The following is a 24927-nucleotide window of genomic DNA, read 5'->3' as shown; positions in this document are numbered from 1 at the left end:
GTGGTGGTGATGGAGGCAATCAGTTGGTGTGAGGCATACTTACCGATCTGCCGTGGCCTCGCGGTTCAACCAGAAGGAAACCCAGGACAGAACGACCAGCAGCACGCACGGTCCGTACACTTGTATCAGGAAGTTGCCCATGTGCCGCTGGAGATGGAAGCTTACCAGCAGCATTGAATATTCCGCTGGAACGATGTAAATCACAATCAGTAACCCTTCTTATCAGTGGCTGTTGCCCCTCGATCGGAGCTTCCCATCCCCTCAAACTTCAATTCAAAAGTCAATTTCGTCCCTCTGGAGTGACTTTTCCGCCGAAACATTTTCCCAACCTTTTGCTGGGCCAGGCATGGTCTATCTCTTCCCCTTTGTAGATTCAATTCCTCTTTCCCTCTTTAACCTTCCAACCCCGACCAAAAACATGAATAACAATATGTTGTGCTATTATCGGGACGGCACCAGCGTGGTTCATTGCGCCCTCGCCCGGCAAACATGTGCGCAAGCGATGGAAGGCGGCGTCTTATTTGAATAGATGATTCCCTATTTATCAGAGAGTATTAATATTCGAGCGTCAATACAAAACGGGGTAATAATCGAACATGCCCACGGGACGGGATGGATAATGGTGCGAATGCTTGGTCGTGATGGGCGAAGATGTGGTTACATTTTGGTAAGGATTTTTCCTCCGGGGGAGAATCTAGGCCACATCTAATGTGGTGGTTTTGATATGACTTTGGTGTAGGGAGCTATAGAAGCCCTGTTTTTCCCTCGATTGTCACGTTTTTTTAATGCTTTAAATCTTTCTTTTAACAAACAGTCTTTTATTTATCTGTGTTAACATTTGAAATTGTTAATAGTATTATTTCTTATTTAAATTATTTGGTTGATATTGTTTCCTATTAAAATTGGTTATTTTCTTTTTATTATTGTTTTGTCCTTATGATCTGCAAACATCCCCAAACTTGTCTTTTTTTAAAGATATACCAAAAACACCGAAAAGAAATATTACACCGAAAACAATTTTTAATAATTAATGTGTAACACATTTTCTTTTCTTTTTAAATCGTCATTTCTGAAAAGAAAGTTACCAAGGAACAAATTACTGTACAAATTCTATTAAATTTCCTATGCTAATGCCTACGCCAAATTCCTACGCTTTTTCCTACGCTAATTCCTACACTATTCGTACGTTGCACATTTACTACCGGGAATGGTTGGTCGACTGGACCTGGAATTGTATCGGGTTCAGACCCGGACAAAGTTCAAGTATTGTTCCGAATTCGAATCCGAAACAGTTTTAGGTACTTTTTCAAAAATTAAATGATATCGGGAGCTATTCGTGGATCGGTATGAGTTCCTGAGAGGTTCCAGGACCAGTATGGGTTCCAGGACCGGTATGAGAGATTCCAGGACCAGTATGGGCTCATGATAGGTTCCAGGACCGGTATGGGTTCAGTTTTCGATCCAGGGCCGTTATTATGTTGTGTGCAGTTCTTGAACCGGAAAAGGTAATGCATTGGTGTCAGGACTAGTATAGGTGCCAGAACCAATATTGGTGTAAGGACCAGTTTTGATTTGGATTTAAGCCTCTTTACGGGTCGTCATAAGCACTCCTTTAGAGTAAAGGAGATTTTTGAAATTTAGTTACGCAGCCCTGTAATCTAGCCAAATTAAAATGTATACAGGGTTTCCCACGATTTGTTGGTCAGTTTCCATGATTTTTTGGTGCATTGCCACGATTTTTTATCGTATTCCATAGATTTTTGGTTCGTTCCTATAATTTTCCGCATTTTCCGATCGGATATCAATACAATTGGTCCAAAAAATTCTGGAAAACGGCCAAAACATCTTTGGAACGCACCAAAAAAAATATGGGAACCCACCAAAAATTGAAGGGAACCAACCAATAAATCGTGGGGAACCCTGTAAAATTTTAATTAAAAAAAATTGCTAATTGTATTTTATTCACATTTGAAAATATAGGATTGATATTGGAATAAAAAACCAAACAATGGAATAAATATAACACAGGAAGCCAAACAAAATTGTCTAATATTGCTTTACGTTGATGGTTTGCAATAATAACAAATTTGTATAACTTTATTAATGCTTAGTTATTCATGTTTCTACTATTTGTGTTTGTTTTATATAGTTTTATTTTTTTCTTTTTAAAATATTAGATTCTATCTAGATTTTCATAACTAGATTTTCATATAAGCCTGCTATTACTGTTTTTGGAATAAAACATATAAAGAAATGGATGTTTTGATATATTAAGCTTTTACATTTTTAAATCAACACCTAACTGTGATATTATGATATGATATTTATTATTTTTCAGCTCAAATTATATACAATCTCACGCACAATGCGAAGATGAGCCAAATCTTGTTTTATCCTTTGCAAAGAAAGCTCATACTTAAAGCACACACACCATTGAGCAAAGCATTTAATACGAGTCGATCTTTAAATTCTACCGCGCTTTATGTGTCCGCTCCACAATTACACGCCATTTCACTTCGTTACATTCGTCTCGAAAACGATAATGTGTTTATTTGCACGACGACAAAGTCTAGGTGTGTGAAGCTGGCGTACAATCAAAGCAACAGGAAGCAAGGTGTGGCACCGGGCGGCAAAAGTACACAAATTCTTCAAAATCCTGCTTTCGAAACGAGTCACTTTTGGGCGGAGCGCATTCGCTCCTCCAATGGATGGGTACGCGGCCCATATATGGGACGGAAATTTTAATCACCATCTCGTTTTCCCATTCGCCATCGTTCCTGTCCCATTCCCTTTGGCCATGGTGTTAATTCGCAATGCAATGGGACGCTGGCATGTGGGACATCCGGACGGAAGTGGAATTTCCGCCCAAGCGTTGGCGCGAAGGAAAGGGCGCTAAAGTGTCTGTCGCTGTGTAATTTCAGGTTTGTTTACTGTTTGCTGCGCGTGGTGGGATTGATTTGCGCCCCCGGAGAAGCAAGAAACAAGTGAACGGAAAAGAGAGTGTTACAACCGTCACCGTTGTTACTGTAACGGATTCAATGGGTTTTTTGGAAATTTCTTGTGATTTGGTAACGCTTTATTATGCTTGCTGGAATATATTTTCTCAATAATCATAACGTAAAAGACTTTCCGTTCCAGGAAGCTCCAGGAAGTTTATTTTTAAAATTTACTTTGCCAATCTGTTTGTTAGCTTTCTTGATGGTTGATGAGCGTTTCCAAGAAGTGTACCAACTTTCACATGTGAAATTCATCTAAATTTACAAATCTACAGGATTACGATAAATTTCCCGGTACGAGAATAGAGTTAAGCAGCGTTGTTTTGGAGTAAAAATTGGTTCTGAAAATTTTCATTGTTTTTCCTTCTATGAAACACGCATGCAAAATCGTTATCAATGTTAACGCCAAAAGCCAACAGCTTTCCATCGTACCACCGATCAAACCGATGGACGAAATAAAACCTCCAGCATGACAACGAGGCTTTTCATTCAAATGCCCACTTGAATAGGCATGAATATGTCAACCGCAGCAGTTTTCGAGTGAACAATTGTCGAAAGGATGATAAAATTTACACCAGCATCATCGTCATTGGTGCCCATACACTTGTTTAGAGCATGGATTGGTACGAGCACGAGATTATATTTGGGTACGCTGGGTCGCATGATTTTATGAAGTGTTTTTTTTTTAAGATTTTTTCAAAATAATGTTTTCAACAAGAAAAAAGCGGACGATAATGAACGAAAGATAAAATGTTGAAGAGTTTTATCTGTAGAGCAGGAAATTAGTGGACTGGCAAAATGTAAATGGTTGACATTGGTAAGGTCGAAAATTCGATGTAAATAGATTTTCACATCGCTAAATAATTGTAAAGTTTTGGAAAATACTCCTCTAAATGACTTCATATGTATCGATCATATTGGATTATGAAACATGTTTTTTTTAGCAAAAACAGAACGTTTAATTTAGATTGATAACTTTAAAACAATGACTTATGTACAAGCTTTTCATGAAAATAAACCACTTCTAGGTAAACAGTACAAATTATAAGTAATTTGGCTTTAAATTTACATAAAAAAACAGCTAAAATAAGTAGTTTTATGCGTCCAACCTTAGGTAATTGGAATTCCTAATGAGTAAACACGGTTTTGGTACTGAGGAAACATGGAGTTAAAATTAAACGTTTTTAAAATGATGGTTTAATTATCTCCCTACCTCTTTGCCCATTTTTATTTGAGTCAAACTATCGAGAAATTACATTTATTGCAATTTATAGTTATGCAATTTATGGATACTATTTTAACTAAACCATTATTAACAAATAATTAAAAATAATTACCTATTCAACTTCACCTTCTTTCTCGTCCCTTCTTACTTCTTGTTCACTTTGTCTTTTATTAACTTGATCTCTCATCCTATTCTGACCCTTGAAATTAGTCGAGCGGTTTTATCGCAACCAAATATTATAACGAATGTTCCAGCATTATTTAATAAAAATACTTTTCAATCTCAGCTAAATGAAATATAGCCGAAAACCACTAATTTGCAACACGATCAGGCTGTTCGGTCCGATTACATAAAATCAATTAATAATTCATTTACTACTGATTTAAAGCACAAAATAGTTCCTTAAATTCAATTTTAATTTTAATTAATAGATCATGAACAATTATCCAATTCAATGGAATCGTTTCAGCATTCTAATTGGTAGAAGTTTCTAAATGTAACCCTTTTAAAACCCTTTAAAGCGTTCCCCTTAAAGAACTACACCAAGAACTACAGTGATTCTCACTAAAGCTCTGCCTCAAAGTCTATGCCACGATCATCATGCCGCAGTTCGCTAAAACTATGCAAACTATTTTTCATCTCTCTCTCGTCACATCTCACCACACACACATAAGGCACACGCTTCTTCTCTTTCGGTTGGCATTACTATTTCGGTGCCAGATAGTCGGAAATAATACCGGCTACACCAGCAAAAGCAGCAGCCGTTTTGTAGCGATAATCTTCTGTAGCGACCACCACCACAAAAACCGCCAAGCTTCCTTCGCCACGCTAGGTAGGGGTAAATATTCCACCACGGAACCAGTGGCGGGGGCATCCTGCGCGAGCTTGACAAAGCTAAATTGATTCCTAACGAGATTTATCCTTTTACACGGTGAAATTGATCCACTCAAGACTCGGGATACATTCCTTCCGAACCGGCAGCCAAGCAAGCAAGCGAGCAAGCAAGCAACGGAATCAGCTGTTTTCAGCTCGTTCGGTCGGTGAATTTTTGCTTGTTTGCTTGTTTCATTGTGCTGCCACCGCTCAGGATGTTTATGTTGGAGCAGTTTGGGAGGAGCAGTCCGACAAAGGGAAAGCGACGGGCAGCAGCGAGAACATTTCGCCCCGGAAGGAAGCAGAAAATGCCATCGTTTAGTTGCGTGGAAAAACGCGCCGAGAGAATTGAATTATCTCGCGGGTCCGGAACTGGAAGATAATAACCTTGAGCTTGAACGCAGCACGATGATGGCTAAGCTAGCAAAACACTGATACGATTTCAAACGGTGAACAGGTAACAGCTTTCGCTCTCTTTCGGTTTTTCTAGGAAACGGTAACACTGCACTTGCTGTTTGGTTCAGACAGGACGATGCAGAGACGTATGGAGTAGAGTATAAATTTAATTCTGACTATTATTTTTAACACCGTCGTACCGGTAGCAAAACACAAATCACAGCCGATTATTAAACGGGGTATGCTTGTTAACGGTAGAAGGAAACACTTTCCCATTTGTACACATCATTATTGCAGGTTGGAACATACAATACGTATTTTGTTTTTTTTTTTTATAATTTTAGAGTGTACATTCAGAAAAAGACATATTTAGAATCTAGCGGAAGAAATAAAAATAAACCTAATGTAGAAGGAAGATTACGAAGGCATTATAAATTGAATGAATTGCATTTTGCATACCTCTAGGCGCTTTAAATCAACAAAGTTGTTTGTGTTATATTGTAACTCTGGTTCATAAGCTGTTATATGACAAATGTATACACTGGATCGATTAGAAAAATCGATAGAACGATAGAAGGAAGATTACGAAGGCATTATAAATTGAATGAATTGCATTTTGCATACCTCTAGGCGCTTTAAATCAACAAAGTTGTTTGTGTTATATTGTAACTCTGGTTCATAAGCTGTTATATGACAAATGTATACACTGGATCGATTAGAAAAATCGATAGAACGATAGAAGGAAGATTACGAAGGCATTATAAATTGAATGAATTGCATTTTGCATACCTCTAGGCGCTTTAAATCAACAAAGTTGTTTGTGTTATATTGTAACTCTGGTTCATAAGCTGTTATATGACAAATGTATACACTGGATCGATTAGAAAAATCGATAGAACATCCTCTTGATTTTAATAATCTTCTGTTACTCTGGTAGCATTTGGATTGATCGCAGCATCCTTCAAAGGTAGCGGAGAAGTGAGAGAAAGGGTACACACCCCGCTCGTCATCTCTCGTATGATAAGAGCATGTGTTTAGCGAGAGTAAGATCAAGATCTAAAAAGTAAAATTTAATCATAAGTGGAGCTCAAACTTGCCAATTGAACACTATGATGTGGCTGCCAATTACCGCAACGTAGATTTTGCGCATTTATTTTAGAGAAAAGCTCATTTGTTAACAACAGTGTTAACACCAATTTATTAATTTTAATTAACAAAACTAATAATGCCTAAAAAAATCTTTCTTGCATACTTCTAGGCGCTGAGCTTGGTGAAACGAGAAATTAGAAGGTGGAGAACCTTATACATTATGAATTGTTGTGTTTTGCTATGTTATCTACGTTGTTTTTGTACTTTTTAGCTCGGGTGATTGAATACATTCGTACAAATTTTCTTCATTTTCCGGAAAATTTTAATTCGGTTATCTTTGAATTAAGATTTGAATGTGGATTATTTTATTCTACTATTGCTCAAAATAACGAGTTAGATGTTCAACCAAAAATAAACTGTTTGCGAAAATAAGCTTAGTTCTTAAGCACATGATTTATTTTCTTTAAATTGCATCTAGAGTATATGAAAAGATAAACATATCTTTAAAGATTGTTTCATCCCAAAATGTTCAAATTAATTTATTCTTTTTCATCAGTTCCACAAATCTGAATCAGAGCTATCCATCAGTAGCCTAAATTAATTTCCCGATTTCGAACAACTTATCGTATTTACCAGTTTAAAAAGTTCTAATGCATTTGAGGAAAAATCATGCAACCGCACGAGCGCAAGAAACTTTCTTCATTTCACTATCTCCACACAGAACACACGCTCCGGTGCCATCACCCATGAGATGAAACACTTTCCACTCCGCACCGTATGATTCTTTTCATCCCATCGGTTCTATCCACCCAGCAATATAAAGATAATAATCCCTTACCACTTAGCGCGCAGATTTGTTCGACAATTTAGATTATAGTCGCTTTGAGCGAAGCATCACCGGGTTCGCTTTCGCTTCGTGTAACGATGATATCCTCTGCCCATTATCTCCGGTCTGGCATAATGAAGATTCCATTCGGAAAGTAATTAAAAAATTTAATCTCTTCGTCGACCATATTTGATAAAGCTCAACCTGGTGGTCTCGAGCGAGGAGAAAGGGTGGAATTATGCAAAATACCCTGGGACGGTGCTGGCCAAGCAGAAGCCTGTGATGAATACGTGTTCCCATCCGAAAAGTTTCTTATCCCAAGGTAAAGACTGTTTGTTATCGAACTCACAGCCACATACTCCCCCTTTCTGTACTTAAGCGGTATATACTTACACATGTAGAGTTTGCCGTTGCCTTCGCCACCAGTTGCACGTCCAACGCCACCGTCCAGCCCCAGACCGAGCTCCAGGTCGGCGTTGCCCATGCCGTTCAGCACGGTCGCACCGGCGCTCGCCGTGTTGTGCACCACCCGATCCGTCACGTTTCCGGCCGGCCATTCGACCAGATCGAACTGGGACAGCTTCATGTCGTCGGCGATGGTGACGGCCGTGCGACCACTGTTCCACCGATACAGCACATCGTTCGTGGTGTAGCCGACTGGAAAGGCAGGGTCGAGCAGGACGCAGGCAAAGCGGAACCGGAAAAAGGAAAAGAAGCGAAAAAACGGGAAATAAATACACTCGTAACAGGGAAGCCTCCGCTGGGACCTGACGGCAGGGGATCGTGTGGAGGTTTCGACGGACGTCTCTGCTGCTACCATGTAATTAGTCTATCCCATTTGTGCGGATAATTCGGACGTAATCGTCAGGACGAAACTACTCATTATGGCTGCACATCTTTAATGTAATTAACGAAAGAAGCAAAAATGGTTGCCTATTTGATGGGCGTTGCTCAGAGCCGGGTGTGTAGTTTCGCGTGCTTGGGCGCGCGCGCTCGGTTGAGATTGCACATTTTGGCCGACTTCCGTCTTTCGTGGTATCGGCTCGAAGGACGTTTTACAAATTCGCTTAATAGAGATAGTTTAAATGGTACTTTTGTTGGGCGTTGTGAACGGAACGATGAAGGAATGGTGGATAAGAATGAAGGACACACAATGTTACGTAAACGGGATCATAATATGGCATTAAAGGAGTTAGATATGGTAACTGTCCTCTTTAACACTCAAAAGTTTGGAGTAGTGATGAACCGGTCATCACTCAACTTCTCGGTATTTATTCAATAATTTTCTCGCAAGATCCATCAATCCCGAAAGATTCACGAAACTTCAGGGATTCATGGATCTGAAGGGAGCTTGAGTTTCTTCTTATTATTCTTCTTGGCGTACCGACCTACGTGATCATTCCGGCCTATACAGGCTTTCGAGTCTTCTTAGCTACAAATATGCAGCTTTACAGTTAGTTCTTGCTATGAGGAGACGGACCATACGAAGACGACCTCGGTGCGAGGCTTCAACCCACGGGCAGGTCGTGCGAGTTATTTAATTTCCATCAATTTCTAAACCCATCAATTTCCAAAGATTCACGAATTTCCAGAGATTCGCGAATCTTCAGAGATTAATGAATGTTTGGAAAATTATGATTCTTTATGGATTCATGAAACTTTGGAGATTTGATTCGAGGTTCGAATTACGAAAGATTCGTGAAACATTCATATTCCCAACAGTAATGTACAAGATTGTGAACCTAAACATTCAGGTATTACTAACAAATGTGGTTAAACACAGTTATCTCAACATTTACAATTCGTGTGAATCTTCATTACAAGATTAGTGGCTTTATGGTTGTGATACTCTGCTGATGTTTACTAATAAAAATAATATATCATCAATAAAAAAAAACTACTTCAAATATGAAAGCGACATCTTTTGGAAAACCGAAATACCTGTGAAATGGATAAACTTAGGAGGATTGGAACCAATCTTTTGGACCTCAATTTTGCCATCTTCTATTTCTAGTAAGATTGCTACATTAATTTTAAGATTGTCGTAAGATTGCTACACTAAACTGTATCTACATTATTTTCTTAGAATATTATATGTAACATGTTTTATCATACTAAGATGCAGTCATTCATTATTAAATAAATTATAAGAAAGCCAAAAAAAAGATCCATAAAAGTAAAATAACTAAACAACTACATTATGTGATACAACTATTGAGTAATATTCACTTAGATGGCAAAAAGGGTGTAAAAATCACACAAACCACAAATCAAACTATTATGACCTCAAAATCAAATCAAAAGTAAAACTAGCACCGCCCACGAACCCCGTCGCTTGCTAAAGTTTAAGTAAATATCAAACGCACTTTTATTGCTGTCAGTGTGCTGCCCGCACTGGAAGACGGAAAACCCAATTTTTACACCCATTGCAGCGAACGTCAATCCATTTCACACCCGCAGCTATCTGTCTTTTCCATTCCAGCGAACCCAGCCCGGCAAGTTTTGTGCTTTACAAGAGCTTTACGATGTTTTTCATGAATATTCAACGGACTCGAAAGCGTGATGCGGTGGCCCGTTTGAATCCTGCCACTCTGACCGCGTCCTTAACTCGTCCTGCAAACGAAGGCAATGATGATGGCGATGATGATGACGACGACAGAAACGCTGCAACACGCTTGCCATTGATATGCTTTTGCGAAAACTTTCACTGCACTTTTGATGCGATTTGTTCGGGCGTATTTTCGGCTGCACGCGGCAGTAGAAATTACATTCAGTTTTCACCGATTCACAAGCTTCGTATGCACTTTAACGGTTCCGCTTCTAGTGCAAACTGCTTTCCGCCGCTCGCAGCTTGCAGCCGTGTAGGCTTCACTCTCGCAGCCCGGCTTAGTGCAATTTCTTCCTAAACGACACTTCTCACCTCCCATTCAACACCAGCGAACACGGTGCCATGCTGGCAGTGTGAATGTAGTGATTAGATCTTTAAGTGGATTTGCATACAAATGAAGAGAATAGTTGATTATGAGCGAGCGTCGGCCTCGGCCACGATTTATGCCGGCGCGCTTTTGCATCGGCCGACGTTCGGGCACGCTTTGCCTGCGATGATTAAATTCTTATAAACCGGGTAGGGAGTGGTTGGTTGGAGGAGCACTTCCTCTGCACTGCCAGCGGCAACCATAGCATGTAGTTTACTGTGTGGAATCGGTCAAGTCCTACCAAACGGGTGAAGAATAATTGAATCAAAACGATTCAAATCACAACCATTGTGCGTTGTGGGCGTGGGTGAAGTAATTCGTGCACAATCCTTTAAGCTGATGGGGTGGGGGGAAGATTAGACGCATACCAATTGTGCTCCGTCGGCGTAATGGGTGCTTAATTTAATCAATTATCTTAAGGTAGAATCATAACTGTAATGGTGACGAAAAATATGCGGACTCTGTCAACAGCCGTCATAGCTAACTGTGCTTTAACTCTTTAGCATCTACTGTAAGATGTATGTCCCCTTTGTGGTGTGGTTTTTTAGTTATTTTTATTACTGTACAATTATGAATTTAAGACCTATGATTTTTAAGCAATATCTTTTTAAAAAATAAGGCTGCTTTTTTGCATATTAAATTGATGCCATGTTAAAGTGAACGATTAGAGAGAAATAAGAGAGTAAGCAATCCTTATTTTGAACATATTTAGATAACATGAAGGTTCAGATAACGTACCAGAATGTGCATAACGTTTAATGCATTGGAAGTGCTGTGTTTAGACAAATTGCGGACATCGTACAGCAACAAATACAAAGTTTTTTTTTGTCAATAGAGGACATTCAAGAGGGTTCGTATGACCATCGGAGCCAACTTCAACATCAACATAAGATGAACCAACATGTTTGGGGTGACTTTGGAACATCATCCAACATCAAAACAAGGTCATCTCGTTTAAACAGCTCGATTGAAACCGTTTTGACCTTCTTCAAGAATGGCATGGAATAGGCAGTTCTTACTTTGTTCGTTCTTATCGGTCCATAGATCCTGTTAAAAGTTAGTCTAGTCGTTCGTCGACATGATTTGCGGCATAAATTAGATCGAAGAATGCGACAAATTAATGAATAAAAATGATAATTTGTTGTATATGGGCCAAAGAAAGAAAAAGAGCCGTCATTTATACAGAAAACAACCGCATGCGACTCGCGAGCCTCTCGAAAGATTCAATAATCTCAAAGGATTCTGAATCTATAAGGATTCATAAATCTCCAAAGGAATCTGATTCTCTAGGGATTCATATATCTCAAGGGATTTATCAATCTCCAAAGATTCATAGAGCTTGAGCATCTTCTTCTAATACTACCTAAGTGGTCATACCAGTCTATACAGACTTTCGAGACTTCTTGACATGCACCACGCCAGCCCATTTATTTTGTTACGGGGAGACGGTTCATGCGAGGCTTGAACTCTCGATGCGCATGTTGTTAAGTAGTGCGAGGTAACAACGCTGGCATCTTTTTCTTCTCTTTAACACAACATCCGCTGGCGGTCAAGACCTACCTGCAACACTAGAGTAATGTTGGGTTTCATGAATCTTTCGTGGATATTCATTCATTTGAATCTTCAGCACATACTGATTTGAATGTCGAATCCACTCTTCAAAGATTCATGAATCTCCAAAGATTCATGAATCTGGAATGATTCATAAATCTCCAATGACTCATGATACTCGAAAGTTAAATTATTTTCATAGATTAAATTCATTTAAATACATATCCTCATTCCACAGGTTCATGAATCTTTAGAGATGTATGAATTTCAAAGTACTTTAATTGCGCGATCCCACCTAACAACATGCTCGTCGTGGGTTTAAGCCATGGACCTTCTCCCCGTAGCCTTGGTACCTGCCAATAAGTCTATAAAGCCTGTAAAGGCTGGCATGACTACGTAGGTTGCCATGCCAGGAAGAAGTATAACGAGAATAAAAAGCTCTATGAATCTTAGAAGATAGTCGAATCCGTAGAGATTCGTGAATCTTTCGAGATGTATGAGTCTTGCGAGATTCATGAATCTTTGAAGGTTTATTAATCTTTAGAGATTCATATATCTTTGGGGATTCACGAATCTTCGCAGCCCAGATTCAGATTCAGTAAATAATTTCAAAGATTCATTCTTATTCATGAATCTGAATCAGATTTGCCCAACACTACACTAGAGGGCTAGGCTTTCAGTTACTCATTGATTACCCATAGCAGGATAGTCAGTCCTACGACCTATCCTACGTCCTATGTCAGCCCTATGGGATCGCGCAAATTCAATATTTTGAAAATTATACCTTTTTAAAGACTCATGAATCCCTGGAGATTTATGAATCTTAATGGATTCATGAATCTTATAGATTCTTTGAAGATTTATTAATCTTTCAGGGTTCATGAATCCTCGGATATTCATGAATCTTTAGAGATTCATGAATCATTATAGATTCGATTCGAGATTCGAATCACTCATTGCTGAAAATTCAGACGAATGAAGCTAAATGAAAGAGTAATGAAACCCAACACTAAAATTATTGATAAAAAATAATAAAAATAGTATATTTTCATTCTTTTTCATTCATCTCATGTAAAGGCTTCTCCTTCCAACAATATTGAAGATCCTTTAGTGGAAAATCAAATCAAATGTCATGGCACAATTCAAAACTCTCCGAAAGTATTGTTGTCCCAGTGTATCCCACATAGCCACTGAATGCAAATGAAATCTTTCTCCACGAGAAAGTTTGTTGGGGAAAAGTGTACACACCACAATGACACGCAGGAGATGCAAATTACTCAAAGTATTACTTAATGCAACAAGCGATGCAGTTTACCAACGCCTACTCCACCCTTCAGCGGGAGAAGCATCGTAAGCTTCCTGCTGCCCTGGCCCTGGTGTAAGCCACCATTTGCACCATGCAAAGTGGAAATGCAAAACGGGAAAGTGCATCGCAGCGAAATAAACTATCCACACGTGTAGCCGGTTAGTCAAGCCGTGTGTCGGCACACATCCGCTCGATCACCTTCAGTGAGAGCAAAAATATTCACAAAGTTCGAGCGCGTGAGTAGTTTTTGGGAAAGTTTTTCCACCCTTCTGTTTGCAGAACACCTCCCGACGCCTCCAGCCGCAATCGGATGGCAGCCGTTTTGTTTGTCTGTGCTTGGGCAAAACAACAATTTCATTCCAATTGGTCTACACCAACACACACTCACGCGTGCCGGTTCCGGTTCGCTGCAGTCGACTTCCGCCAGAGCGGGCAGACAAGTTTGGTGTGTGTATGTGTGTGTGTGTGTTTACCGTTTTTGTTTTCCACTTTTCTTACCATGCTCGGCTGCCTGTTCACCTTTACCTGATCCTTTGCTACTAACTCACAAACATGCACAAACACACATTGCGCTACCATTGGAAACGTTTGCAGTAAAAGTTTACAAACCCGGAAAAATCATACCACATCCGGAACGCACTCGCACCCGCGCCCGTGCTGGTGGTGAAGCGGCGCTGATGAAGGTGAGATTTATTGGCTTCCGGTTTCCACGGGTAACGCAGGTTCCTGTGATTTCCGAGATGCTCCAACGATCACCGTCATCATCATCATCATCATCCAGCACGGCACGGGTACGGGTCGCCAGTTGCAGCAACAACTAAATGGAATGGAAAAGGATTCCCACGCCTCGCCAGGTAGCGACACGTAATCGAAATCCGTGTGTTATTTTTCACTTTTATGTTTTGCACCCGGCCCGCGCGCACGTCTGTGACCCATATCGGTGACATGTGATTGCAAGTGGTTTAAGGTATTTTGCCAGCCCGTCAATATGTGTTCCACCCAACCCAGCACCCGGAGTGTGTGTTTTTGTTACGCGACCGCAACCACAATCGATCAACTTTCCGGTCGACGGTGCGCCAGGGGATTTAAATATCTAACTGAAAGCACAAATTGAACGGAAACATTCGTTTGGGATAGGGAACGGGAACAGCTGTCATTTGCTGGAAGTTTCATCTGCAGACTAAACACGAAACACAATCCAATAATGGTATGGGAAAAGCAATTCGCTTGTTGTTTTGGTTTCTTATTCTAGCAAACATTACTTACACGAACCAAACTTCAGTGGACATCGCTGCGTATCCATCGGGAAGTCCTCCAGGTTCATCGGGCAGCCGGCCTTAATGGTGAGCCTGCGAAAGAAAGCCAATACATACACGGGCGTGTGTGGGTGTGTGTATGCACAGCGTGAAATCAAACTCAAATTATGGTACAAGTTAATCGATGAGGCGGAAAAATCTTAACCACACAAACGCGCCACTCCGCGTATCGTATAACCAACGGTTGAACCACAATATCTACAGCGCTTTAATAGGATGCACCGGAGACACTGGACACACACACAGGCAGGCAGGCAGGCAGGCAGCAGGACTGCATGAAACTAATGGAACGATAATTGGCAATTTGCTACAGTGAGCTCGGACGGGACGGGACGGACCTAGTTGGATGGATGAGAATGGAAGAAATGGATACCCAAGCCTGCCACGCTGTACTCCAACGCAATTGGGTGGAAATAGTAAACCGACGGGTACAACAATATCTAGATATCTAGAAGATGGAGCCGCTCAAGTACTCGCTGGCTCCCAGGCAAATTGTTGTCTTCAAATTGGCTTCACTTTGCTTAGCTGAAGTGCTCGAGCGCAATTGTTTTGCAGGAGCGTTTCGAATACGAAACCAACTGTAAGATAGATTTTAATTAGTGCATACTAAGAGATACCTTTTCTTCTTAAACGTTTCCGACTACCTCTGGCAGGTAAACGGGGAGCTAATGAAACATCGCGGTATAGTTTAATGGTTTATTTGAACCGCATTGTGTGGAAATGTGGCTCAAAGTTTCAACATCTTCTTCGTCAAGCATGCAGAATGTAACGATCTTGCTAATACTTTTTTAGACTTCTTTAGTCTCAACAATTTTAATCATTCACATGACGCCTACAGATATGCAACCCCATAAGCAAAACGTTCATAATCAGAGCTCCATCAGAGACACTTTCAACGTCTTTTTAAAAATAAATAAAAAAAGAGAAAAGAGTTTCCTAACAGAATCCTTTTTTTTATTCTGCGCATTATTTTGTAACTACAGTGGAGCGCCGTTTAGTCGGGCTCATTGGAACTTGTTCTAGCACGTACTAACACGGATACAGGGTTTCCCACGATTTATTGGTCGGTTCCCAACAATTTTGGGTGGATTCCCATATTTTTTTGGTGCGTTCCCACGATTTTTTGGTCGTTACCCAGAATTTTTTGGTCCAATTGTATTGATACCCAATCGGAAAATACCAATAAATTATGGGAACGAACCAAACATCTATGGGATACGACCAAAAAATCGTAAGAACGCACCAAAAATTGATGGGAACCGACCAATAAATCGTGAGAAACCCTGTAATGAGTCAAATAATATATTTTATCACAAATTGCTGATTAATTTTTGGACAATAATCTTATTTTTTGATAAAAATAACCCAGTTTTTATTCGGCTTCAGCAAAATTTTTCGATCGGCTGTCATTTTGGTGTCATTTGACACTCATTTCACCGGCATGATGTTCATTTTACTGGTCTTTTTGAAAACTGGTATAGCATGACACTCACGAGCAAAATTAACTACGCTACAAAAATTCGATCATTTCGCTTTGTATGGGGAAAAATCCGCGACGCATTGAGCTGCGGAAATTATCGAATATCAGAAAAGTGCCACAAATCAAGATTGATGTTTTTGGAAAACGTTATGTAAAAGCAATTTGGTGAATGTTTTGGTTATTTTTCAATATTTTGGGTGCTAAAAAATAATTTATTAAATATTACAAACAATGGTTTACCTATACTAAATACTGAACTCGATGCAAATCGACTTTATGTAGGAGTATGAAAAAAATAGTTATACTGTCAGTTTTACGTGAGCGCTTATCGAATTTTTTCGATCGAAAAATTGTGCTGAGGCCGATTAACTTCATGTTTTTTTCAATGAGAATATTTGAAATTTGCCATGAATAGTATTGATTTTTGTTATGACAATGTCCTCTGATAACCTTTTTTTTTTCAAACATCCACCTCAGAACGCAATGCCATCTGTGTATTGAACTGTCATTTCCCAACAGCACGAATAAACGGACAGCCGGATAAAAAGTACCCGTATAAACGACGCTCCACTGTATATTAATAAATAGCATAATAATTTAAAGTGAGTTTGAGAACAGTGATAGAAGTTACAGTGATAGGAGGTTATTTCTTTGTTTTTTTTTATCTCTGACGTATTTCATTTATTGTTTTGTATACATTATAGCCAATTTAGTATGTTGAAAAATTCCACATTGTAAAACTGGCATACAAAATTACCCTGGAGAAATTTTAGTAACGTGTCTAGCTAAAAACTATTTAAAAATTTCACATCTTTTGAACTCAATAAGCTAATGAAAATAGACATAATATTTATTTTCTAATTGTCCGTTATCGCAAGTGCAATTTTGATTTTCACTAGCGTATCTGGAGGCGGCTGACTGAAGCAGTTTGCCAAACAATTTGGTGCCGCTTCAGAAAATATGTTTTTTTTTTCGTGTTTATCACTTAAATCGGACAAGAAAAGTTTTGTAAAATAATACTTTACTTTGAGATCCAGCGAGACCATACCCTCAATGACCAAGAAAAGCTTCCACCAGCCGCCGCAAGATGCGCCAGTGAAAATCAGGATTACACTAGCGAGTACGGACAATGTAAAGAACGTACGGGCAATGTACGGTCTTAAAAGAAAGATTCTATTTAAAAGATTTTTTTCATTTTTTTTTCTTATTTGAGCTATTAAACGTAAGCCAGAATTGAATACTTGAACGCTTTCTAGTCGACATACATTTTGGCTGGATGAAATTTGCCTAACAGTTTAATATTACAGTGTTGCTCTAACAAACGTATCAATGTAAACATCGTTTTCAATTAAATTTGAACATCGTCAATAGCGTGTCCAATGCGTGTCCTAGCAACAAGTTACCGATCTTTCAAGTTCCCGTTGACAGTTTTGAGATATGTTTGAAGGGTTTTCAACACATGCTTATGGATTTCAAATGGATTGAGAAACACTGAATGAAAAAAATCTGTTGCTTTCCCGTACGCAAAAACTTATGCCAAACAGGATTCTGAACCTTTTTCGAACATGAAATTTAACTATTAAATTATAACTATAGTTACTTGTTTTTGAAACACCAGAAGCGTTATTACTGTTTTGTTTTCTGTTTTACGTACACGATCATCAAAAAACATTACATTAACCGATTGATATGACAGGTAAATAGTTCTCACGATCTTCTATTAACGTTCCACTCCCCAAAAAAGTGCGTTTGTTCAATTAATTTCAGTTCGGCCTGCGCGTTCACCAGTGTTCACGAGTCTGCCCAGTCTGCGTTTGCCTAAATTAAACCCCTTTCCCGGCAGCCAAAGCACTTGTCCATAAACTGTACTACCAAGTGGTCTCCCTCTGTTCCCCCTCTCCCACTCTCGCATCCTTCCAATTGCATCGCCCGCGTGCAAACCATGGCAATGAAATTGAATTCCCCCACGCAGTCTGCCAAATTAATCCCTCGGGCAATATTAACTACAGCGCGAGCACAACTCGCGGCTGCTCGTGGTAGTTTGCCCGAAAAACCCGAAACAGGCACCATCCGCGGACCATTAGATCGGTTCGATCCGAGCAGCTCGTTTGGCATGCAATTTGGCGGTATTTAACGAAGGATTTAAACCGTGGCCTCGGGAATGGTGCGCCTTCTCACCTGGTGTGGTTCAAAAGCAGGCCATTTGGTGAGTCTAAGGGAGTGGGAAGGTGAGTAAATCGATAGCGATCGATGATAATGAAGCAACAAATAGCTGTCGTGGTATTGAAAAAAATGAAAGAAAATCTTCTTTTGACTAAAATTATTTAAAAAAAAATTAACGGAGCACATCAAAATTTGGCAACTCAAACAGGGTCAACATTGAGTTTTCAAGTTTTCATTTTTTTTAGCACTCTCAATTAATTGAAAAGCCTTATTGAAATATTTAGTTAATTTTGCTTTTTAACCAACGTCACATTTCTCATTGATTATCATAATCCTATTGGACAGGCTGAACCAAATCAGCTAAAGGTTTTCAGACCACCAACTGGATCCGTTTTAAACGATCATTTCCTCCATTGCTTTTAATTGTCATTGTAGCACGGAAATCGTTTCAAACCATTCGTGCTATAACACCAGTAACACCAGTTTGCTCGCTACAAAACAGGCGCATCAAATGCTCACTACCGCCGGATAACACTTTAAGCCCAGAAACACAGTTAATGAGCCGTACGCAGCAACGCTGTACGTGCAGTTGCAGCACAAACCGATCGCCGGTAACCTTTTTGCCGACCGATCAAACTTTATGATTATTTATGGAGCTCTTCTACGGCGCAAACACCGTGCAGTGAAACTGTAATTTGCGCCAAACCACAAAACACTGCGAGGGGAGGCGAGGAGGAAAAACTTTCTCAAACAATCGATTTCATTTCGCGCGTCCCTGTGCCCATGACCCCGTCGGCATCCGAGTCGGTTCCGCGGTTGCCCCAAGCATCAGCGTAGCGCGTGTGTCAAAAGTAACTAGCAATATGACCGTTCTTGCACAATGCGAATCTTGCGAAGCAAAACAAGTACACCCCGGATACTAGTGACGCTGTACAGCGCCGGGCATGACCAGCATGATAAGTCTAGGCACTGCCCAGCGCCGCCACTGCCGTTTGGTAGACGATTTGTCTAGCGATGACGGTACGCTCACACCTTCCGCCCTCTCTCTATCGGGAGTCCTTCTCCCTGTTTGCTCGCTCAAACAAAACACCAAACACCCACACAGCCCGTCCCACGTCCATAAAAGTTGGCCGATTATTGATGAATTCCGAGCCGCACTTCGACAGCGGGCAAACAAACGCCCGGAGTGAATTTGATTGGGTTTGCGTTTGGCGTTCACCCATTTCCTCGGGATCTGCAGTTCCAGTAGCTAGTTTGCCTTTTTTTCCTTTCTTCCTGCTTGCCTGCTCTATTTGCTTACTGTTTTGCTGTTTCGCTCGACGCTCGGCTGCTGTAGGCAAACACGCTGATAGTATTTCACAGATCGGCTGGCTGCTAGCTAGTCTTACGATACGCCAGCACTGTTGCGTCGGTTTTTGCGGATTCAAGCGGAGGTAAGTAAGCGATAATTTAAGCAATATGAAACGACCATCGACAACGTGCAAATGGGTGAGGCGATCATCTAGTGGGATGGTGTGAAATGTATCTCTCTTTAAAAATTCAGTAACAAAATGCAATAAAATAAGCTAGTAACGAGCAGCAAATTGCATAAAATTAGGCGTACGAAATCGATGTACGAAAGGTAGCATACCTTTCGGGCGCGACTAACATACATTTTCTCGATAACGTGATACCAGTACCAGATACAACCCCTGAAATTAGGCAGTTTGCAATTGTCGAACAGTGCTGCATTTTTCGCACTCATTGTGTATTGAAAAGTCTTTAATCAAATCTTTAACCGTTCACCAAAAGAAACACATAACACATCAAGTAGGCTGGCAATGTGCGGCACGTTGCATACCATCAGGCGTGTCTGGTACGAACGGTAGCCAACCTACGGGTGCAAATTATGGGCTTGTTCTCTGGAAACGTGATACCTGTCGCACAAGGAAATACGCCTTAAATTAGCCAATTCGCCGGACAAAATTGCCATTGTCATGACGCCGCGGTGGCAGCAGAAACCTTGCAAAGCCTATTGCGATGAAATACCGAGAACCGAGGCTTCAACGTATTCTGTAAAAACTCATTCCATTACGTCTGTCATCGATTTGCCAAATCGTTAGCCAACCGGTGTGACCGAGGCGTTGGTGGATCGTTGAATCAACTCACGGGTTCGGTTTGTTGCGCCAGAAGCAACACACTTCACCGCTGGTCAAATATTGTTTCTCTATTTGCCTTATCACTCACCGACCCTCCTCCAAAACGCAGCGACGGACAGCGGCGAGCGGAGGCTCGTTTTCTATTTCTATCACGATTTCCCGTCCCCGTTTGCGTCCCTCCTGACCTGCCTGACCAGCGCGTGCTTTTCGATTAGCTCCCGAGTGTGTATCATGACACCGCGCTGAGCGCTGTCCCTCCATTTCTTGATGATCTTTTTTAGCACTGTGTGTGTGTGTGTGTGTCTACAATTCGCGCAAAGATCCGGTACAAGTTTGCCGGACCATTTTGTGTGTGCGTTTTGTTTCCATTTTTATCAATCTCTTCTGCTTTGCCGTTTCCCTTGCACGCCGTTTTATCAGTGTGCCATTTTGGTGCGTTTCCGATATCACCACCCGACGATGGTGCATTAATAGAAATCCGAAACGATGAAAGATGTGCGTCCGGGCCGGCGCTGAGGAAGAAGCACCCCAAGGGGGTGGCAAAACAGACCACACGAAGCGGACGAGAGTCAATTAATGGAACACTGATGGGTTTTCACGTTGACACTTTGGAGCTCGGCAGTCTCGGATCGTGCGATGATGCGTCCTGATAGCAGGACAACTCTGACAAGTGAAAAACAACGTGGCGTAGAATGCTGCAACCCCGAAAAAAAAGGCACACGCACAAATCTTTCCCATGCTGTTGATGGAATCGGGTAAAAAAAACCGGCAACGGAAAAAGATGAAAGTGGACCGAACGGACGGACACACACAGGCACCGTTTGCGTATCGCTAATTGACGAAAAACGAATATTGGTCGTGATATTTCCTCGCATCGCTTACATTAACGTGGCTGAAGGAACAAAAAACAGCGTGATTTTTTATTGGAAAAATATGGAAATTTAATCAATCACTGCTCTCACGAATTATGACAATGCTGATGGATTAGTGACGCTTTTATAATAAGATTAACAAGACGTTTAAAAAATGAGAGGCATTACATTACTTGATCAAAGCATTTAACTGCGGCTAGATCAAAGTAGCGAGAGGCCTCGATAGCAGCAAAATAGCTTCTGCATGAGCTTAGCACATAAGTACGAAATGAAAATTATCGTATTTTGTTCCACAGTAGTTCTTCAAATTTCTTGGGTACTTTAGGAACTCAGTATTTACCACAACTACATATTTAAATAAAATGTCATGTGTATTGCATACCTTTTAAAGGTATTCTCCAATGAAAATCAGGTATCTTTTATCGGTTTACAATCATTATCTTATACTTTAGTGAAAAGCTCCCAGCACATTTGGGTAAATTAATAGCCTCTGCACTTGTCTGCACCACTGTAACAAACCAACACACACTTCAGAGTAGCATCGACGGTCGCGTTCCATTAGTACCTTCCAAAACAATGATTCCCAGTGACAGCTTGATCAATTTCAACTCCCAACCCAATACCCGCCCCAGTGCCGAGCACAGGTCAAGAGCGTGGAAGAAAAATCTTTACACTCCATCAATTAGTACAACGCTCAACAGCTGCGGCACGAATTAGTTCAAACCGGCAAGCTAAATTAATAGCAATCCATTTGCTTTAGTACCGCTGATGGTCTCTCCTCGAGGCGCGCAACCTACTGCTAATGGCATAGTGTGGGGGCTCATGTGTGGTAAAGATTTTTTCCCTCCTGCAGATGCTCGCTCAATGCTTACTTACCGGCTCGAGTACAGCACACGTCCGTCCTGGTAGAGGCGCACGAACTTGTTCGGTGTCGTGATGGTATGCAGATAGCTCTGCTTACCGTTGTAGAAGTACGTATCCGGCTTCCAGATGCGCCCAAGCATGGAAATGCTCAGTGCCAGCGTGTCCTGTGCGCCGCTGAATGCAAGCCGCCGATCGACCCACGACTGCCGGAAGTAGCAATCCATCGAGTACGTCTAGGCGTGGGGGCGAAAGAAAAGTGTTGGAGAAAAGAAATACAAAATCAGAATGCAGGAGACAGCAAGCACTTCACATTCCGCCATTGCCACACAACTATTTGGAACGGATTGTTTGGTGAGATTCTTTTAAGGAAATGGTACATCGGGGATGTTGTTTTGTAACAGTTTTTTTTTTCGAGTGCCACTCTGTGGGAAAATAAAATGCAGCAGAAGATGCTTCATTTTAAAATACATAATACATAATAATAGCAGGTAACTGTAGGATTTTCAATTGGAAGAAAAGGGAAATGAAAAGCACACTTCATTTAAAAAAGGACCAACCGTCAATTACGGATATGGGGACACTGTGTTTTAATTGAAAGCTCTTGCCAGATCTCTGCTAGGGAATCAATTATCAATAAAATTTTATTTGATTCGAACAAATCAAATTATTCCGTAGCACTTCGTGAGTGACTTCTTGATTAGCAAGACTAGTTGACAAAATTTACATGTTCGAACTAGTGTTGGGTTTATGAATCTTTCGTTGAGATTCATTCATATGACTCTTCAGTGATGAGTGTTTCGAATCTCGAGCCGAATCTTCAAAGATTCATGAATCTCTAAAGATTCACGAGTCTATAAGATTCATAAATCCATTAAAATTAGTATATCTCTTGGAATTCATGAATCTTTAGAGATGTATGATCTCCAAAATATTGAATTTACCCAATCCCACCTACAACTTGCCCGTTGTCGGTTCAACTGCGTGGTACTTTCCAAAAAGTCTCAAAAGCCTGTATAGGCTGGCTTGACCACATAGGTTGTTATGCCAAAAAGAATAATAATAAAAAGCTAAAGCTTTATGAATTTTAGAGATTTATGAATCCTTAGAGTTTCATGAATCCCTGGAGATTCATTAATCTTTATAGATATAGGATATACTAGATATCTCTAGATATCTCATATACTTTTGAGATTCATGAATCTTTTAAGAATTATGAATCTTTCGAGATTAATGAATCTTCCAAGATTTATGAATCCTTCGAATTTCATGAATCTTTCGAGATTCATGAATCTTTCCATTCGGAATTCAGATTCATTGAATCATTCCAAACATTCATTCAGATTCACAAATCTGAACCTGAATTACCCAACTCTATTTCAAACCCGCTACAGACAGAGCCTCCCATATGAATATTTGGAATTCCTCAAACCAAATCCTCAACACTAAATCCAAATACATTCAATTCGTAAAACATATATTAATGCGCCCAATGGTAACTTGTATGATTATATGAGATACGGCCTCACGAGAAAACCCCTTTATGATCAAACCACAGACGCCTGTGTAACATTCAACACATGATTGATTAAGTTCAAATAGGATGTTAGAGATTAAAGATGAGGCTTACACTGACACTGACCATAATTTCTTTTATACGTATCTGCCCAGCACCAGATACTTTTATAAATAATGTTTTCGATATCTCTGTTACGTTTAATCTAGGTTGAGGAATACCATGGAACAAATTATTTTGGATAAATTTGGGCATTCTACAACCAAAGTCTTTCCACGAGATGAATAGCCCACTTGTGTTTTATGATATTTACACTTCCATCAACATATATTAATGTTTGTTCAAATATCTAAATATTTTGATATGGAATATTATTATTTACTAGAATTGTATATGCTACCTTCAATATCTTACATTGAAGCTATCAAAAGTTGTCTTATCATTTGTTCCTCTTTTGAATCATTTGAGTGTCATTCTTGATATATGATTGTCATTTACACCGTCACCACGACACATGAAAAGGACCTCTAGACAAAAAAAAAGCGTAGGCTTTACCTTTACCTTCAACGACCGATATCAATACAGTATCAATCAAAGAGCCAACGCTTTTGAAGTCAACACAGAGCAACCAGAATAGTCGACGCCGGCGCTATCACTTTTCCGTTATTCTGTGGCCAAAAACTCCTTAGAAAGGCTTACAAACAAACTCAACCACTCAAACGGCACACCTTACGAGACAGACATACGGGAAGAAGGTACAGTGTGGTAAAATGCAACAATGGTAGCAGAAAGTGGATGTGAAAAAACGACACGAAAGCATAAATCAATATCCTGTATTCTTGGGTGGCACACGCAATAACACAAAAAAAATCCCCTTGGGAAACCCTTCTACACAAGTTTCAGCAAAATCCAGAAATGGCTCTTTCGCTAGAACGATCTGGCGACAGCATCTTTGCTGGTTGGGTATGACTTCAGGATAAACTTCCCACACCTTTCTCGTTGAGCGGAGTGTATTAATAATCCTCTCAGCTGGTTCGGTTGGTACACAATGGAGGAGAGTTTTCTTTTGCCTCCTTCCTCGGGTTTCACTACGATAACACGGGATTGAGAAACGATATGTTACACATTGTTGATTACAATGCACAGCGAAGAAGCAGCCCCCTTTCCTCCCTTCCCTACGCGCTAAGGTGAACGATGAATCTTGCCAGTTGTTTACAGCCAACCGGCCACATAAAAATGAGGCCACAGCTTTGTAACTTCCAGCACGAAAGGAGCAAGTTTCCGGCAAAACAACCGACTTGCACCGAACTATGGCGGCAACTATGCAGATGAAGGATTTCAGGA

General features: G+C 40.4%; 1 protein-coding gene across 3 annotated transcripts in view; it reads right to left on the bottom strand.

The window, feature by feature from the left end:
* The window catches only part of LOC121600373 (gamma-aminobutyric acid receptor alpha-like), a 62891-nt gene that overhangs the window by 1774 nt on the left and 36190 nt on the right, over positions 1-24927 (bottom strand). For all 3 annotated transcript variants that reach the window (XM_041928891.1, XM_041928889.1, XM_041928890.1), the window contains exons 5-8: positions 22083-22303; positions 14504-14586; positions 7799-8062; positions 44-185 (exon numbers count right to left, since the gene is read on the bottom strand). In XM_041928891.1, the coding sequence (XP_041784825.1) occupies positions 44-185; positions 7799-8062; positions 14504-14586; positions 22083-22303 (710 nt within the window). The remainder of the gene's footprint in view (positions 1-43; positions 186-7798; positions 8063-14503; positions 14587-22082; positions 22304-24927) is intronic.

Source organism: Anopheles merus, chromosome 3L, assembly GCF_017562075.2.
Source record: "Anopheles merus strain MAF chromosome 3L, AmerM5.1, whole genome shotgun sequence".
Classification (NCBI taxonomy): domain Eukaryota; kingdom Metazoa; phylum Arthropoda; class Insecta; order Diptera; family Culicidae; genus Anopheles; species Anopheles merus.
The sequence above is the reverse complement of the archived record's forward strand: the minus strand, read 5'-3'. Positions and strand labels throughout refer to the sequence as shown.